The sequence below is a fragment of the Daucus carota genome, chromosome 1, assembly GCF_001625215.2.
Source record: "Daucus carota subsp. sativus chromosome 1, DH1 v3.0, whole genome shotgun sequence".
Taxonomy (NCBI): Eukaryota; Viridiplantae; Streptophyta; class Magnoliopsida; order Apiales; family Apiaceae; genus Daucus; species Daucus carota.
In genome coordinates this window covers 34,675,643-34,695,302 of record NC_030381.2, presented here as the reverse complement: position 1 = coordinate 34,695,302, position 19,660 = coordinate 34,675,643, and the positions used below count along the sequence as shown (strand labels likewise).

General features: G+C 32.0%; 2 protein-coding genes across 2 annotated transcripts; one reads left to right on the top strand and one right to left on the bottom strand.

Moving 5' to 3' along the window:
* Positions 1 to 2,787: 2,787 nt before the first annotated feature.
* Positions 2,788 to 4,535, top strand: LOC108221536 (uncharacterized). Its single transcript, XM_017395411.2, has 4 exons — positions 2,788 to 2,875; positions 2,985 to 3,851; positions 3,910 to 4,209; positions 4,278 to 4,535. Exons 2-4 carry the CDS (start codon positions 2,985 to 2,987, stop codon positions 4,533 to 4,535), a joined length of 1,425 nt encoding a protein of 474 aa, XP_017250900.2. The 5' UTR covers positions 2,788 to 2,875.
* Positions 4,536 to 8,223: 3,688 nt separating this feature from the next.
* LOC108226249 (protein FANTASTIC FOUR 3) lies at positions 8,224 to 9,102 on the bottom strand. Its single transcript, XM_017401198.2, has one exon. It carries the CDS (start codon positions 9,100 to 9,102, stop codon positions 8,224 to 8,226), a length of 879 nt encoding a protein of 292 aa, XP_017256687.1.
* Between the last annotated feature and the right edge of the window lie 10,558 nt (positions 9,103 to 19,660).

The window sequence follows — 19,660 nt, the reverse complement described above, 5'->3', positions numbered from 1 at the left end:
TGCGTAATTTGTATGAGCGGTCTCGTTCATCCAGACTCCAGTACTATAGTGCATGAATCCATATGCTGGTTGCGACTTGCGAGTAGGAGCTGGGCATTGCATCCATATATTTAAACCAGCTAGTGCTTGTATTATCCAAAGCTACACTGATGTGTCCCCAGATTTTTGACCAACTCCAAAGTGGTGGGGTAAGCACATAGCTATGCCTTGTTTTAGTTCAATACTTTTATATACCATCTGGTCCCGATTTAAATTTCCATCAACTTTTGTTGGTGACGCCCACAGCTGGGGGAGGTAGCTAGACACGCACAAAATAAATCAAAATTAATACATTTTCCAAGCAGCCGCGGAAGTACATGGAGAGATTATTATACCTGAATTCGTGCGGTTAAAATTTCATAAACTCGAGTAGGTTAATTTTTGCAAATTATCGATCGTGTTCATGTTAAAGAGATTATATTCCTAGAGTTCAAATTACAATTTTTAGATTACTTTATCCTTTATTTATATTTAAGTTACAATCTTTTAGCCCCTCACTCAAAATTTTATTTATAGATGACCACTGGTGACTCGTATCTTATATGTCAGAATATTTGGTATCCTTTTTATTTATTGTTGTGCAAGTGCAGCAACTCCTAAGATTTTGAGTAGTGTTTGATTCGTGCTACAAGATCATATGAGTTTTTTATTTTAATTATTACATATTTCTGGATAATCGATATTCTAAGATTGTCTTGTATTAGTAATTGGTAACTTTTCAGTTATATATTGTGATTATTATCCGTAAATGCTATGAAATGATTAATATCAGGGATGTATTCAAGTGAAATTTTAATAAAGTATATATAATTTGTAAATTTTAATGAAATGTATGTGATTTTTATTTTAAACAGATTCTTGATAAAATATCAAAAAATTTATATTAAATTGTTAGTATTTAAATATAATATTTCAAAATTTCATAAATTTCAGTAAGATTTCAAACACACCCACAGTCTTCGATGTAATATATGCATGTTTGTATTGCTGACCGAACTCTATAACCAATGGGGTTCAAAGTTAACTACGTAAGCCGCAAGTCCATTATTAATATTGGTGGCGATTAAATTTCGATTAAAAGAAAAATGGCAGCTCATTGTCCTGTCCTTTGTGGAGCACAAAGTTGTTCGAAAGTGCTTTGAATTGAAGAATGCCAATCCTGAAACACCAATTTGCATGCAAAGTTATAGAGGACCAAACACAGCCATGGCATATATATGTGTATATACGAGAAAAGTGACCAGGGAAAAGCAGCAACGTTTGGTCTTTTCGTAAAGTTAATTAGTGTTTAATTGAAATGTGGATGAGAATTAGAGCCTCCGCATATATTAATAATTACGTCATACCTTTTGATTGCTTAATTAGGAAGAATGGTCTTTTTAATGCATCATGATCATAAAGAATCAACGGAATTGCTCGCTTTAAAAATCGTGAACCCTCGTCACGGAAAAGAGAAGAGGACCGTGTGAGTGTATTTGCTGATTGCTACTTATATAGCATGTCAGCATGTGGATAAGTACTCATCTTTTTGTTGGTCGATGATGAAAAAAAATGTTTTGTGATCCTAAAAAATGGTGATTAATCTTCTATAATTCATCAAATTTATCAAATCTACAATTATTTAGCTAATTATTCCATAAAATTTTGATTAATTCTTATATTGTCCTTGCACTATTTAAATCCGTTTCATGCTTAAATGTAACATATATAACTTAGAAGCAGGGATAGAAGTTCCGAGTGATTTTCAAAAATTAAAAATTATATATTGAAAAGTCTTGATTATGAGCCTGATCTCCCAATTATTTATATATTATTCTAGTGGCTGCTGCTTGTATGAATTTACTAGAAGTAAAATAAAATTTGGAAGTTCATTTTGGCTGGCAGAATTTGCCAAATGAGGTGAAGTTGTTATATTCAGGTATGGATCGAAATTCAATCAATTGAAAATGAGTCTATCTAAAAATCGAGTTTTTTCTAAGAAAGACGAAATTCTAATATTAAATTGAGAATCAATTTATCAAAAAATTCAAAATATTAACAAATAGATCACCAAACTCCTAATATATTAATATAGGGGCAGGGCTTTTTTAACAGAAGCCGGATTGAGAAGTTGCACCCCTGTTTAGGGAAAAAAAACAAGAAGCTTATATTGGATTTCAGAAGTGGAAATGGAGAAGTTAGAAGTTCTAACTTCTTATCGCTTCTCACCTATTCACTAAATAAATTTTATAAGTTCAAAAGTAACCGAACATTTAACAATTTAAAATTTTTACTTCTGTTTATTACTTTTACTCCACTTTTTTATTTTAAACTGAGCCAAACGTCCTCATAGTCCGACTAATAGATCGCAGATAGGTTGGTCTCCCTCCCAACTTGAACTAGAATTAATAATGCATGATACCATCGCCTTGCTAGGCTAGCTAGCTCCCCCTGTGTTTTGTCCAGGTCAGTAATGCATGTCTTGATTCTAGGCCTTAATAAATAAATAGGGAAAATTAATTCTAACGTCCTTGAACTATTGACGTTTTTTTTTCTGGGTCCCTGTACTATAACTAAAACTGGTTAAGTAATTTAACTTTTGAATTTTTCCTATCAAAGTCCTTCCGTTATATTTTTGCAGACGTCCGTTATGTTTTGCTGATGTGGAAAGCTAAAAAATAAAACAAAAAAACGTTAATGCTGTGTAAGCAGCCTACATGGACATCTTAACTTAATTAAATTGATTAAGTAAAAAATATAAAAGACAAAATCAAAACCAACGTATATCGACTGAGAATAGAAATTGGGGGTTAGGGTTCTTGAGCGCCATTGAAGCACAACTCAACAGTAATCCGAGGTATTTCATCAATTAGTGTTAAGATTCGTATTATATATCAATTATAGGTCCGATTAAGTCAATACATTACTAATATCATCATCTCTTGTATGTTTTGCTCATTACGCAGATGAATCCTGGGGTGAAGATTGAGATTCATCATGGGGGTGAATTCACAGAAAAGAGCGGAACAAAGCACTACGAAGGAGGTAAAATTGAGTACATTAATAATCAATGTCTGGAAACTATCTCTAATTCCATGTTTGAAGATTATGTAAAGCATGATTTAGGATATAAAAATTTTAAATTATATTGGTACAAAGGGTCTTTTGATGAAAGGGGTTGTAAGCTACTCTGGAATGATGAGATTTTTGATCAAATGTTTTTCCATGCTTTTGCCATTGGAGAAATTAAAATTATAGTTGATCATGCACATGAAACTGGTGAGGCTGAAAAAAATTGTTTCGATAATGATGGAGATAAGGAGAGTGGTAAAGAAGGTGATAGAGACCATGAGAGTTCTGAGAGGGAAGAGGGAGATGTGGGTGGTGAGAGTGACATTGGTGAGGATAGTGACAGTGGTGAGGATAGTGATTATCATGAGAGTGATATTGGTAATGACAGTGATATTGATGAGGAATTTGAAGAGATAAAACTGAAGAAAAAAGAGGTATATGAGTCAAAGATGAACCCTGCAAAAGATGATGAATTGGACATCCCTTTGAAGGATCTGGTAAGCAAAGAGAATAAGAAAAAGAAAAGAAGAAGAAAGCAGAATGTGGAGGTGGTTGATGCTGAAAATAAGAACGAAGAAAGCACTCAAAATGCAGATTGGGAGAGTGAGTATGAGAGTGATTCACTGAAATTGCTGGATAGTGATTCTACTGATTCTAGTGAAAATGATGAGGTTGGCTCTGTTAAAAAGAAGAGGCATAAGATGAAGGAGATTTCTAATACCTTTAATCCTAATACTCCTATGAAATACATAAACTTTGAGGTTGGTTTGATATTTTCTAATGTGGTAGATCTAAGGAATGCAATTATTGACTATGCAGTTGAACAAAAGAGGGGTATTATATTGGCCACACACTGGACTACCAGATATTATCCCTCCAAAAGCAAGGCGAATGCCTGGTAGGCCAAAGAAAGCAAGAAGAAGGGAGCAAGGTGAAGAGGGTGCTAGAGGAAAGATAGGTAAAAAAGGTATTGAGATGAGATGTAGTCTGTGCTTGACACCAGGACATAACAAATCCACTTGTAAAGCAACTGCAGAAGAAATTGCAGAGAAGCAATCTGCAGCAGCTGAAAGGAGGAAGGCTCATAGTGAAGCACTAAAGGCAGAAGCTGCTAGAAATGTAAGTGTAATATTCAAGCTCTAATCAGTTAAGAAATAACAAACTCTAACTTTTTGTTAATTGTGTAGAGAAAGAAGAAGGCAACAAGTCAAAAAAAGAAGAATGCACCAAGTGGACCAAGTGGCCAGAGTGCACCAGATGGACAGAATGCACCAGATGGACAAGCAAAGAGAAAGAGGGGGAGACCACCAAAGATTGACAACACTAAAGTTCTACCACCTCCACCTCCTTTGCCTCCACCTGGTTCAGGAGTGTTTATCAGTTCACAGGATGGACAACTTTATATGTCCACCCCGAATGGTGTTGTTAGGGTGTCTGACATGTAAATGTATTCCAGTTATTGCAACATCTATTTTGTAACACTGCTTTTGACAATGTATTGCAGTTGACAATGTATTTCTTTCGACTATGAATTGCATTTTCTATCAATTTTAGTTGTCATTATTAGCGGTACTTAACAAATCGACACAAATCTAATCACCTCTGTTTCATCAACAAAATAAAAAGATTGCAATAAACTTCACAAATCTTAGCCAATTAAGATAAAAAAAATGCAATCATTTTAATTCACAAATTCTGATTACAATAAACTTTAAATCACAAATGAAGATTACAACTAGAACAAGCAACACAACTTGATTACAACTCTAGAAAAAAATTCCAGTTCCTTTGTTCTTCAACTTCATCTCCATAGTACTAATCTTCATCTCCATACTACTAATCTTCAGTTTCTCCAAAGCTTCTAATCCACTTATTTGGCATCCAATTCGGATCCTTCCTCTGCTATACAGCTTGTAAGATGTCCACATCGGGCAATGAAAGCCACAACTGATCTGTAAACAACAAACCCCCAATATTGACTTTAAACCCTAATTTCATGTTTTATACATAAACTGTGTATATATAGCAGCGGGGTGCCAAAATCACGTGCTAATCTTGTGACTCTCGTCCATGTAGGATGCTTACACAGCATTAACGTTTTTTTGTTTTATTTTTTAGCTTTCCACATCAGCAAAACATAACGGACGTCTGCAAAAATATAACGGAAGGACTTTGATAGGAAAAATTCAAAAGTTAAATTACTTAACCAGTTTTAGTTATAGTACAGGGACCCAGAAAAAAAAACGTCAATAGTTCAAGGACGTTAGAATTAATTTTCCCTAAATAAATATCGAGTTTTGTGGTAACATTTGAGTGGAGAAAGCAATATGGTGACAAAAACTTTGATGCTACACTACATCAACATAATCTTTGTATACAGAGATCCTCCGGTCCCATTTCTCTAACTTGTACGGACACTTCCCTCCAAATCTCAACTGGCTGCTGCTTGTTTCATCGCATAGTGGGTGTTTGGGTGGGGCTTTTAAGCCCCGCTCCGGGAGTTTTAAGTTAGAAACACTTATTCATATCGTTTGTGTAAAAAATAACGAAGCATTTATAAAAAATTAGGATTCTTAGTTTTTTTCATTACTTCTACTTTTTTCCCAAACATTTTATTTAATTAACTTCTAACTTTTACTTCACTTTTTTTTATTTTAAATAAGAAGCACTTATTTTAAGTTCACCCAAACAACCCCATAATCTTCTTTCTCACCACTCTGTCCCTCCCGTCGACCGCTTTTGTGTTCCCTCTTTCAAATTTTACATGGATAAGAAAGTAAGCACTCGCAAATGTCGGATTCGGAGATCTCTCGACTCTCGGTATCAATATGAAAAAATTCTAATCAAAAATCTTCTTCTGTAAAAACGATATTGGCTGTGATATTTCGATTTTCCGAATATAATAAGCGAATAAGAAACAAATAAAGTTGAGCCGATTAACATTATTAATTCCTCATCCCCAGTTTACATCACTCCATAATGGTTCAACTAGCAAACCAAAAACATCGCTTTCATTGCAGCTCTTTTCCTAGCTGGTCTTCTGTTCCATTTCTTTTATTAAATACGTGATTCTATAAATTATCTATATAATAAGATTATACATATCAAATTGAGTCCAAAATTAGTTAAAAAATGGCGATACACTGTTAATGAGGTAACTTCAAATGATTTGATCATGAAAATTTATATAATATATATCTTGTAAAGAATCCAATATTATTGTTTAAGTTATAACCGCTAAACACTTGACATGGGTTATTTTATACTCATTTTTGTATTCAATTCGATATCTCTAATATTTTTCTTTATTTATATCCATCCACGAGTTCAAATTTCTAGTATGATGCTCGCGACTTGTTATCTAGCATAAAATGTAGCAATATTTTTACTAGTGCAGGCATAAAGCCTTACCGACCGTTTTCGGTCTTTCGCTCCTTTCACGAGATGCGTAGATCAAATTAAAACGTACTCTTGAGATTATGATCTCTTTCGAACCTTTTGTATAAGAAACTAGTTTAAAATATAAGCTCCCGATTCTTCGGTTGCAACACATGCTTTTTACGTGCATATAATGTAAAGGAAAGCTCATTCTATCCTTTTACGAATTATAAGCATAAAATGTATCTTGAGACCTGATGCATTAATCAGCAAAAAATGTGTGCGAATTAATGAAAGAGGCGAGAACGTAATAGAGATACAAAGAAGATGTACCACGTGATTGAGAGACATGAGACGCAAGAGAATTACCGAAATGTTTGAATTTTCTAAAGTTGATTATGTACTTTTGGAATTAAAACAGAGCAGTGGCAAACATAATGTTAAGATGGATTGGACATTTAGAACCAAGTACCGTCAACTGCAGACAAACTCAAGTAGCAGACATAGCCGCTCCATTGTTCCAACTTATCGCAGGAGAAAGCTTCACGTCCGAGAATAAATTCATGACTATAATTAATAAATTTGTTAGATAAATTTGAAACGGAAGGCCAAGAAAATATATCAAAGTTTTTTCCAAAATTAGATCATTAATATTAATTGAATTAAATCACATCCGTGTTAGGTGTGATAAAACATTCTTCTTCACGTTTATCAATACTCTTCTGTCCCAACCATTTTTTTATCGATTCTTTTTTGAGAGTTCTAATCCAATTTTTTACATAAAACTTACCGAAAATAAATAATGGGTTTCACACTTTTCTTCCATTTTTACACTACCATTACGTCACTATCTCCCTTTTGTACACTAAAATCACCCACTTTTTTTCCTAATTTATACAAATTTCATACTCTCTCATGAACACCGGTGACAGATATTTGACTTAGGTTAAATAAAAAGTATTTATTATTTATAAAAAGCATAAGTAAAAATTATTGTTTTAATTTGTATATTTGGATGATCTACTTAATATTTATTATTATGATTAATCAAATATTAAAATTATTAAAATAATAAAAAAATTATTTCTTAAAATGTAACTATACATTTTCATAAAATTAAATTTGAAAAAAATCAATAAAAATATTAGAATTTTAAATTCTCATATTCTCAATCACCAATCAAAAATTGACTTATAAATTTTTTATGCGAACACAAATAAACTAATACCGACTGATAAATCAGATGTCGGGAAAAAAGCCTTTCACAAATAAGTCCATATTTAATTATCAATTTTTCTCCATGTTAGAGAGAATCTAATTTCAATGAATTTGATGTATTTTTATTGACCATCTAAACATAAATATGGATGAAATCATGCATTCACACCAATTTCATCAATAAAAATTTATCAAACTCATCAAATTGAATGTTTATGTGTGTGCTCTCGAACACACATCAGAAATATCCTTAGATGCGGTGGTACTTTCGGTTTTATGAGTGTGCGTGAATAAACTTGGTTAGTACTACTCTACGGATACTCCGCAGCCGCAGGGATAAAAAGGCTTATACGGGAACTTGTTCCCCCCATAAACGGAAAGCAAGAGGCCCATTTTGATGCATGTACTGTAACTGTAATAACTAACCGACCACAATCATGTCCCAATGAAAACGAGTAGGGGCAAAGCAATAAATTTTTCAATAATCAAAATGTAGATCAAATAGACACAACAATTTAGAACTTTCCTATTCATAACTTAAGTAGCCACCCAGAAAGCCTCCCTATAACACAATCCTTTATTATTATTTCCATGTCCACTTTCGTTGCATCTTCTATTATGCCTCAGATATTTCTCTTTTCCCATTTCAACCTCCGCATCTTTTCTATTTCCATCCATGTCCTTTTTCACGTACCCACCGAATTTCACTTCATCATCCATGTCGTCCGCATCATTTTTCTCGAATTCATCATCTTCGAGAAAATTCTCTGTATCGTTCGTGTCATCACCAATGTTGTTATATTCCTCTTCGCCTGAGCTCATTTTTTGGTCATAGAAGAACTCGCAATTCTTTAGAAACTTGAGCTGTAACCTACCATTGCTTCGTTCAGCTTCGAAACAAGTACGATTACACGGCGCCTCCACTGCTTCAATGATTAGCCTCCCGTCTTCTCGATGAGGCCTCACTTGAATAGAATTCGAGCCTCTTATAGTTGTTAACGGAGGCGGAAAACTCCTCTTAACGTGTCCTTGCACTTTCCTCGTTGTCGTTGTCGTCGTCGTTGTCGTTAATTTCGCGCACCTCGCCTCGGTTGAATTGAACGACAGAATGTCGATATCACCCGCGTCATCACTCCCCGTCTCACTTCCCAGATTTTCGGTACATAATTCTAAGCTCTTTTGGCTAAGCCTGAGAGCTGGATAGAAGCTTTCACTATCCAATGACTTGTTTACACTAGAATTCGAGAGAGATTGAAGAAAATTCCAACCACCCGAATTCGATTTTTCCGTCACTCGGTTTTCTCTGTCACTATTATTTTCGAAATCGATAGGTTTCGGTGCGGCCAGCTTGAGCCTCAGAGTTGTGGTCTCAGCGGGCTGAGGCTCGAAGAAGCCTTGATACACTATAGTCGACATAGCTAACAAAAATAATTATACGAAGCTATTTGTGTTTGTTTTCGAGCAGAATACGAGTCGAAGAGAAAGGAAAGAAGAGGCTGAGTATGAGGGATAAGCGAGGGGGAGGATGTGAATTTGTAGTGCCCAAAAAGTGGAAAGGAGTGGGGGGATCGGAAGAAGCTTTTTACACCACTTGAATTATACAACTATTTATCTACCACATGCTGCCCAAAATAAGAGAAAATAAATAAATAAATATATGAGTACACGTAGTTGCTCTGTTACAACCATCTCATTTTATTTTTAGGAATATTAAGGATATATTTTGTTTTTCTATATTTATCTAGAAATTAGTTAGATGCTAGCCTGTTTGGGTGAGACTGACGTATGGTGATTTATAACTTGGAGATTACTTCTATTTGTGTCTTTATATTTGAGTCAACATTATTATTCTCTTTTTCAGGAAACAGTTTTTTCTATTAATTACAGATATTTTTGGTCGGAACTGGTAACTTGTAGTTATATGTATGATGTGGGAAAAGAAAAATATCAACCCAAGAAAGAAGTATATTCCTATTCCTGGAAGGCTAATCAGAGTATCTACTGTCAGCTAGCTTCTGTGTAGCAACAAAAATAGCTAAATATCGATTTTTGCTAAATAGGTTTTTCTAAAACGGTACATGAATTGAAAAAACACCTTAAATTTAATTTTCTTGTATGTTTATGGATACACACTATCAACAATTTTTTTGATTAGGTGGCAGATATTAATCATCGACTCCAATTTCACTAATAATGATAGTCCTTACCTTCATAAAATCTCCATCAATTTAAATTTTCTACCTAAATAAAAAGTGCATACACTGGAAAGACCTTAAATTTATAAAGTGACATCATAAATATGATTGAGTAGGCAGACTTGTGAGAAACCTGTTATTCCGATTTATAAATCAAAAGTCGGGTTTTCAAGTCGAGTCAAGCAACACCTTATATTAACAGACTACTTTGAATTTCAAGAAGCAGGAAAAGTTGCTAACTAGTTGGTCTTAGTTGGGAATTCCATATATGAAGATACAGAAGGATATTTACCCTTTTTTTACTTTGTACTACTTTTTTACTTCCCCAGCCAAATGAAAAGAAGCAATACATGAGTAATATGTTTGCTTGGTCACAAGGCAATTAGTTTCACTGTTGCTGGTTTACATGTTAACAGCATTAATCTGTTGTTGGTATTAATCACTCCATAATACTCAGGTTTCAGCACAAACCAACAAATTAACTTGTTGTTAATATTAATAATACTTTACTTAGGCTTAAGCACAAACCACAATTAAATAATGGAACAACCTGAGACAATGCTTACGCAGTTTGCTAAAGGGTCTTTACATGATTATAATAATGGGTGTACTACTTTAAAATGCTTTAACAAGGTAAAAGTGATGAAATCATCTTCCACTAAACAAAACCTTTAGATGTTTGTCGGGTTGGTAATGTTAACCTACAAATCCCTAAGTATGGACTTTTTAACCACTAATTAGTCTACTGTAATACAATTCACTTATTCAGTATTTTCTATTTGTTAGTTTTAAAGACGTTAGATCACCAAAATTGAACTTATCCACTCTTCAGATGCTGCTTTTTGTGTTAGGAGTTGTCCCACATCGATTGTGGGTGGGACAGAAAATTAGAATATAAGTCGGTCGGAACAACTTCAATACCATTAGGGCTTTTGGATGTAGTTAGGCTCGCTTAGCAGGCTCAACATTTTGATCCGGTAAACTTTGGAAATTTTTTAACCATGCACAAGTGACCCATATATATTTGAGATTACTAGTGATATAAGAAATTTGAACTCTCAAATCTTTTCTTAACTATATTCTTTTTAGTTGAAATTAGTATCGTATTGAATAATCTTTTTATGAATTCATTATTAGATTTGTTAAATCTGAAAAAGCATTTTATGAAAAGAATCTTGGTTTACAAAATTGATGACGGTAGATGTATAGGTTAAGCCATGTGATTAATCAGTACAAGAGCAACCCTAAAAGTGATTAATAAATGCTAATTAAAGTAGCTCATGACACAGTCGCTGATTAGAGTGACTCTTTGGGACTTGATCAGACTTTCACTTGTTGAAAATGGTTGCCATGTTCGCTGAGTTAGGCCACGGAAGAAATTTTTTTATAATTGGATTGAAGAAGTGGTCTCCTACTCTACTCTGCATGTCAACTTTGTTGATTACGTCGCCAATAATATTCTTTTATGTCTTTAAATATTTAAATTCTCCTTCTAGAAAATATGGATAAGGTGAAGTTTATGGTTAACTGTTCATTAATTTCTATCCAAGTCTTAGCATAAAACTTGCTTAAGTATACTCCCTCCGTCCCCTTTTACATGTCCCTTTTGAAATTTTTTTTTGTCCCAAATTACTTGTCCACTTCTCTTTTCAAAGCAACTTTTTGTATGTTTTTTCAAAATGTAACAACTTCCAATGTTTGACTAGGATATATATATATATACAACTCCATCTAAATTCATTACATTTATCAGGGATATGTATGAAAACAAGATATCCACCTAACATTTTCTTAAGATGCGTTATTTTTTCAAAAGGGACAAGTAAAAGGGGACGGAGGGAGTATCGTAGCGACCGAAATTTATTTTATAGGTGTCCAATTTTATGGGACGAACATTATTATTTGAAAGGATATATAAACCCTTTACGAGGATAGTATTTATGATAAAACACCTATTTGTATTTGAGGGAGGAAAAAATAGAATAGATTAATACTAAGAAACTGTTTGGTTCGAACTAATAAAATTGAATGAAATAACATTATAATTTTTATAATATATTTAGAAAAGGGGTGGGTGATATTTACGTAAATCATTTCATTACGTCAACAGACTACCGGTGATTATGTTTGTCAAAGCATTGACATAATTACACGATACTAATTCATTCTAATAATCTTTTTCCTTTGACTTAAAACAATAAATTAAGATTGATTTTCGTTTATTTGTTCAAATAATCTTTGGTGGTTAGTGGGACGAATGTCGACCGAATCTCCCATTTCTCATAATACAATAATCGCAAATACTTCTGCTAAGCTGGGGCATCCCAACATGGTCTTGAACATTTTTTCCAAGCAAGTTAATATACGAATGTTTATGTTTGTATTTTATTATTATTTGAGAAAAAAATTGAAATAAAATTAAAAAAAGCAAATAAAATTAGAAGAAAGTGGATTTTTGATAATAATAAGTTAGAAATATTTAAATGTTTTTAAAAATTTGAGGGCAAATGTTCTTAAATTCTAAGAATTATTAGAAATTTATTAGACGCGAAATTTTCGCATTTTTTTCAATTTACAATAAAAGTTTCTAGTCTAGCTATATTTATAAGATTTGACGTTTCTAGTCTAGCTATATTTTCAAATATTACGAATTTGATGCATGTGTACATCTCTATTTGTATCTATTTTTGCTTTAACCAATATAGGAGCTCATCAAGCTGACTTTCAAAAGTCGGTTGCAAGATTTAAGGTCCCGTTGAAACACCGACCGATTTGGCATTTGAGTCGTCCATGTTTATCAGCTGTATTTGAAAATCTTCGTCGTTGATTTAGCTCCCCCTCTTGACTAGTAATCTGTAAGTCAAACAGCAAAGTCAAAAAATCATGGCGCCAACAATAATAATCGGCACAACAACTGTATGCTCATGAATGTACATGCAAACAATTCAACATATTGTAATGGTGTAACAGCTTCTTCGTACCTCTCTTGCCTAGTTGCCACCCCTATCTCTATCCTTCCCAGAAACTCTGTTTTGATAAGATTGGAGTATCTTCCCCTTATCCACAGTATATTATAAATGCATCGTATTTGATACTCATGATTTTTTACGATATCATAATATGAATTTTTTATTTATGCCATAATATTGTCACCTAATTGCACACAAAGTTGATTTTTCAAGCCAGACCGACAGGTAATCTAACTGGTATACATATACGAAGAACATCTTGTTTTCTAATTTTTTGAAAAATAATAGAATGGAAAAGAAAAACCCTAATTCCCTCTACCCTCTCTCTTAAAGTAACCACTTGGGCCTTCCATCGGTTTTCACTGGTGGAAAGCCCCGAATCAATTAATTACTTTGTTCTATTCTTAGTTTTCGAATAATATTTCTTCTCGAAAACTTAAGATATAAAATTATCGAAGATTCCGGTGTCTCTCATCCAAGCGGGTGGGTCTTAGTCCGATTTCTCTTATTTTGGTAGTTCTGCTTGGGATTTATTCTCAGGAGAATACTTAAATTTATAACCATCGGAGATTTCGATGTCTTTCTTCTCTATTTCAAGCGGGTGGATTTTCAGTCGGAATTTTCTTATTTCTGTGATTCCATCTAAGATTGTTTTCTCTCCCTTGTGAGAGTTTTGTTTTTCGGTTCTTAATCGTAAGCGGGGTTTTGATTTTGTAATGAAAATTTGTATGAAATCGCAGTTCTGGTCGATAGCTCAGACGATAGTTCTATTAGGGTATGATGAAGAAGGTACCAGTAATTCAACGAAAATTCATGAATGAAGCGGGTGTTTGTATTTGTATATGCATTTTGTTCAAAATATCGTTTAACAGTCTATTTATGAAAATAGACGATTGCACTTTAGTACTTTACTGTTTTATTGGTGTAGATGCCGTATGACTTTTCATTATTAAATTAACACATTTGTTTAAATAAAAAATAATAGAATGGAACCCAAAATTAATAATTTACTATCCAAGGCAATCATAAATAACTTCATTTTCTTCGAGAAAAAGTTAAGTTGCAAGTGTTTTTTTAATTGAAAATTCTGTTTTCTTTAAAAATATGAGAAAAAAATAATATTTTAGATAAATTTTCATAAATTTTAACTTAACAAAGTCAAACCTTTATTTTTAATTATTTGCAGGATTTGAATAAAATAAGAAATCAAAAGAGTATCATAACATCTCCAACCCTCTAGAAGTAAAAGTCTATGTAATAAATTTCACCCCTACAATTATACAAAAAAATTATATATAATTATAGTCAACATGTTAATGTTAACATGTTGACTATATTTATCGAATCTTTAAATATCTGTAGTCAAATGCCGCATCATCAATTATCATATTAAATAAATATATTTTATTAATAACAAATTGAAAATAATAATAAAATAATAACCCTAACAATAATAATAATATATAACCAATTATTATAGTGAGTCCCATGCAACATACAATCTTACAAATTCAGCATATTTTATAAAATCTGGTATCTGAAACTTAATGACCATTTTTACTAACCAACTTTGGAGATGCTCGTAGCTGTTAATCACAATCCTCATATATATAGCGCGCGGATGAGGCAGTAGTAACCAGTAGCGAAGATTGCACTTGGTTTATGTTCATTCATGATGGATACATTCCATATAACCTACAATTTGATTCTGTACCTCCATCCATCTTTGAAATATAATAAGTACAAATCATCTGTCTATTTCACTCAACCAGCTATGACATCTCAAGTCGAATCTTACAAATGTAGTTGGACTGACACTATAACTCCACACTATAGGGTTAAAAGGAATAAAGCAACGAGGTCTCTTAATGACCTTAGTTAGTCGAGTTGTTTACAGTTAATGTGGTCCATAATCTGGCTTAGCGACTCTTCGAGACTCTGAACAAGCAAGCCTGGAAGTTTATTCCGATTTGCAAGTACAAAGCTAGCTAGCTTCTTTAGGTCTTTACATTCTAAAAGACTATAACACTGATTACATAATCAAATTTTATATGCTAACGCTTACTATTTGTGTACACAAGTTAAAGTAAAGAGTTTGAATCGTAGACCATCTGTTTTAGCACTTGATGATGCTGTTTTATTTTAATTACATTCTCCGTCCCAATTTATCTTTCTTGTTTGTCTTTTTTTGGTCAAATTGACCTTGACGGATAATTACTTATTATTCTTACGTGATCTTGTAAATCGAAAAAAAATACATTTTAATGTAGATTCTAGTAATACATTTTTATAATTTTTTTTAATTATTTTATATATGTAAATTTCAGTCAAAGTTTTGTCAACTTGACCGTAAAAAATCAAACAAGACAGAAAAATTGCGATGGAGGGAACATTATTTAATTAATAATTGAGTAAGCTCTAACAGAGGATCAGATTGTACGCGCGCCCACCACCATCAGAGACAGAGAGAAAGAAAGTTTTGCATCAGAATCCATATGTGAATATTAAAATGAAGAGGACGTCATGTTTGTTTGGCCTCGAGTAAAGACCTAAAGTTGGCTTTCTGATATTTTGCAATTAGTTTATGCATAATTGTTTGTGAGACTGTCTTGATTAAGAAATGACAAGAGAATCCAGATCATAGCCTCGACAAATAAATTTATATATTACCGCTTAAAGCCACACTTGTAGTCCCTGCTTTTGTGCCCACCATGTTAGTGCCCTCTTTTTCTTTTATCAGTACTGGTTTTGTCTAAGCTTGTCCTTAATTACGGTGAGGAACTCCTATTTAACTTGCGGATTTTCATTTGAATATCGGTAACCAGACTCTAATAATCTTTGAGTTAATTATCAAGTTGGTCACTGAAGTGGGCTTAATATATCAAGTTAGTCACTCAACTCAAAACGATATCAAGATGGTCACTAAAGTCATCATAAATATCAAACAAGTACCTTGAAATATGAGTTTAAGTAGGAAAAATATTATATATAAAGTTTTATACATTATTTTTAAATGTTACCACAACCAACTAAAAGGTTATGACTTTTAGTATTTAAAATAATATATTTATATTTAATCAAGTTTATTTATTATTTATATTTTATTATATAGTTATTTTCTTTGTTTTAATTAAAAATAAATAATAAATAAACTTGATAAAATCTAAATATATTATCATAAATATTAGAAGTAATAATCTTTTACTTGGTTTTGGTAACATTCAAAAATAATGCGTAAAACTTTATAAATAATATTTTTACTGCTTGAACTTGTATTTCAAGGTACTTGTTTGATATTTATGGCCACTTCGGTATACCGTTTTGAGTTCAGTGACCAATTTGATACATTAAGCCCACTTCAGTGACCAACTAGATAATTATCCCAATAATCCTTTTAGTTAGATTCAACGGAGATGCATGTTGGATAGTAAGAAAAACCGTTATCTTTATTTTAATTTTCAAAATATTTATAAATTAAAGCAATTAATTATTTAACTCGTTTATTTGGTGAACATGATCATTGAGGGTGTCCTCTCTTTCAAATACTAATGAATAATACACGTGTTTGGTTGAGTTTTTAATAAACCAGAAACGGTTTATTTGTACAGTTCACGTAAAGAACGGTAGTAAAGAATTTAGAAGTTAATTTCCGGACTTGTGAATCGTGGAAATTTCAATTTTTTCAGTGACTTAATTTTATTTCTAAAATTTGATTTTACAAAAATATATAGAAATACTTTAAAAGATAATAATTTTCATCCCCGCTAAATTATAAACACTAAAAAATTTTGTCCAAACGCATAAATTAAAAATTACGTTTCACTTATAAATAAATTTTTATTTTAAAGTAATAAACATTTTTTTAAGTTAAATCAAAACGGTAGTAACGATGGTTCTCATGCACAAAATCTCCGCCCATCAACCCTTTTCATTCAAATAAATACTTTCAAGTAGCTGTCTTTCTAACGTGTGCCCAGGAGCACACAATAATCACTAAATTCTATAAAAATGACCTATTCTGATTGGTGGAGGTGATGTGAATGCAGGGGACCATTATCATTTATTACTCATCCATCAATCAAAAAAAACTATTTTTATTGGAGTTAGGGACTATTGTGTGCCTTTGGCACACCATATAAAATCCCTTCAAGTAATTGGGCACTTGCCACAAAAAATCTTTCGAGTATGTAATGAATGAACATTTGTACTCACGAAAATACATGCAAATGTCTATCAGTCTAAACTAGTCGTTCCTGAACATTATACTCATAAATATGCATGCAAATGGAGTGTACTATGGAGCCCTAAATTTGACTAGGTACTTGGAAGAGACAAGTTTATGCCTCGAGCCCGTAAAAGAATTTGAGCTGGCCAACAACATGCTTGCTCACATCAATCGAGGTCCGAGGTTAACTTTATAGGTAGACATTGCATAGATTTCGGAGATCGAATCTCAACTGGCAAGCATAATTATCATGATCATCAACAATTCAGATCGTCTGTCATTTTCATAATCTTTACCTAATGACAGATAATTTCACAAGTATTTAGCATCTGCTTCGCAAGTGGAACGATATATTAATCGAAATATGGTACAAATTCGTACCTTCGAGGTTTATTTTATGCTTTGGTCACGATTTTCAACAGACAAAGAGAATAATGATAGTAACTAATATGCGGTGGGGATTATATAGGAACGAATTATGATACTTATAAAATAAGTAGAATAAAAATAATTAATTATAAATAATTTATTTATATTTAAGCATAGAAACGTACCAACAACAATACACAAAGTCAGAGAAGTTTTATTTGTTTATATAAGTATTTATTATTTGTCAATTTTTTTAATACCGTATTTGACTATTCAAAATTCAAAAGAAGAGTTTATACTATATTCATTTTATTGAGAAAATCTGAAAAGTGGGCTAAATTAAATTTGTAAAATATTATGTAAAATTTGCGTAAAATATTTTGCATCGATGGTATTACTATATTTACTGGTTATGCTTTAAAAATTATATTTTATTAAATTTTATTTGTTAGTAATAAAAATATATATTTTAATATGATTTGAAATCTTATCCCAAGTTTTTAGAACCAACATCAAGAGGTTGATTATGATTCCTTTCGGAAAAGAAGAGGTTGACTATGATTGTTGAGAAGGGTTCTGTATATTTGGAGTGATAAAATCTATACATATTACCAACAATTTTTGCTTTTGACATGTCACCTAAATTTATATCTAAGAATTTTGCAGGATTAATGATGGTCTATTTAGTTAAATGAGCATAAATTATGAATAATTATAATAGGTAGTGGCCATAAATCCAATCAAATATTACCTAAGTGTTTGTTTGATTATATTTCAAATATTCAAGAACTTTAAACTTTTGGAAATTATTAATGATGTTGTTGTTTGTTTTACATTTTCATGAGTCCAACTGGGAAAAAAATTCCATTCGAACATGGGCTCACACCACATTTCTCTTCTTATCGGCCTGCACTTGGGTAAAGTAATAAGTTAAGCCACTTTAAAACTCAGAAGAAGACCCGACAGAAAAACTCAGAAGAAGAGCTCTGATCATCAGGCCCATTATCGCAGATAATACTAGTAGGATTGACTATTGAGTGTACGTGTGGTGCTTCTATAAAACCCATCAGTGCCTAATATTATTTATTTTATTCTTTTGGACGAATGACCGGAGTAGTTTGGGTAACTTAAAAGAAATTCTTCCGGCAAAGTAAAGAAGTAAAGTATAAATGGGAAGTAAATTAAGGGCCGTTTGGATGAATTTAAAATAAGTGTTTTTTGCCTAAAGTTTAGAAGTGAAATAAAAATTAGAATCAAGTTAAGACTTATTATAAATGATTAATGTGTTTGATAAAGAAGTAGAAATCATGAAACAAAAGTTAAGATTTTCAACTTTTTATAAGTATTTCTTGACTTTTTACACAAATATTACGAATAAGTTGTTCTAACTTATAAATACAAAAGCCAAATTTAAAAGCCGCAGCTAAACACCACGTAAAACTTATAAGTGATTCTGTGTGATATGAATTAAAAATAACATGATTCTATGTGATAGTATTAATCGTGCAAAATATATATACATGATTCTATTTTGGATTGTATTCTGAATTCTATAATATTTTATATTAACAATTTGGATGAGTTTGGATGTTAAATTTGATATATTATGTTTAATTGGTGTTAATTTATGAAATTATAATTTTAAAAAATCATTTTTTATCAAAAACAACGTGATATGATAATGTTCATTGTTGTTCTTTTTTTAGAGTGTTCAGTGTGATGTGCTACCCTATATTGTATGTGTGTGTATATACATATGGTCTGAACTACACTCATTCGTATATGTGATTTGAACTTGACTCGGGATATATAATGTAATAAAATTATATTATTAATTTTTATAAGAAATTTGATTTGATTTTAATTTATTTTTGAAAATTTGATTCATAGGTTTTTGACCATAAACCGCGATTTCGTTGTTGAAATTGGTGTGGTAACAGTAACTACACTATGATTGTGGTTGGATATTTCATATAACCGTCATATACGAATTGAATTCATTTTCGATCAATAATCACGTCGAATCGAACCGCGCGTAAACCCCTAGTGTTAAAGACATGTAACATGAACATAGATTGGTTTTTTGAGGAGTGTATTCAATTGGAATTTTAAGAAAAATATTCATTTATAAGATTATGATGTATTCAACTTATATTTTAAAAAATGTTTCGAAATCTTGAGATATTCAAATAAAATTTTAAACTATAACATAAAAT

Coding starts and splice junctions, on each gene's coding strand:
- LOC108221536 (XM_017395411.2), top strand. CDS start 2,985: ATGAATCCTGGGGTGAAGATTGAGATTCATCATGGGGGTGAATTCACA. Junction 3,852..3,909: donor TGAAATACATAAACTTTGAG/GTTGGTTTGATA, acceptor TTGACTATGCAG/TTGAACAAAAGAGGGGTATT. Junction 4,210..4,277: donor AGGCAGAAGCTGCTAGAAAT/GTAAGTGTAATA, acceptor TTAATTGTGTAG/AGAAAGAAGAAGGCAACAAG.
- LOC108226249 (XM_017401198.2), bottom strand. CDS start 9,102: ATGTCGACTATAGTGTATCAAGGCTTCTTCGAGCCTCAGCCCGCTGAG.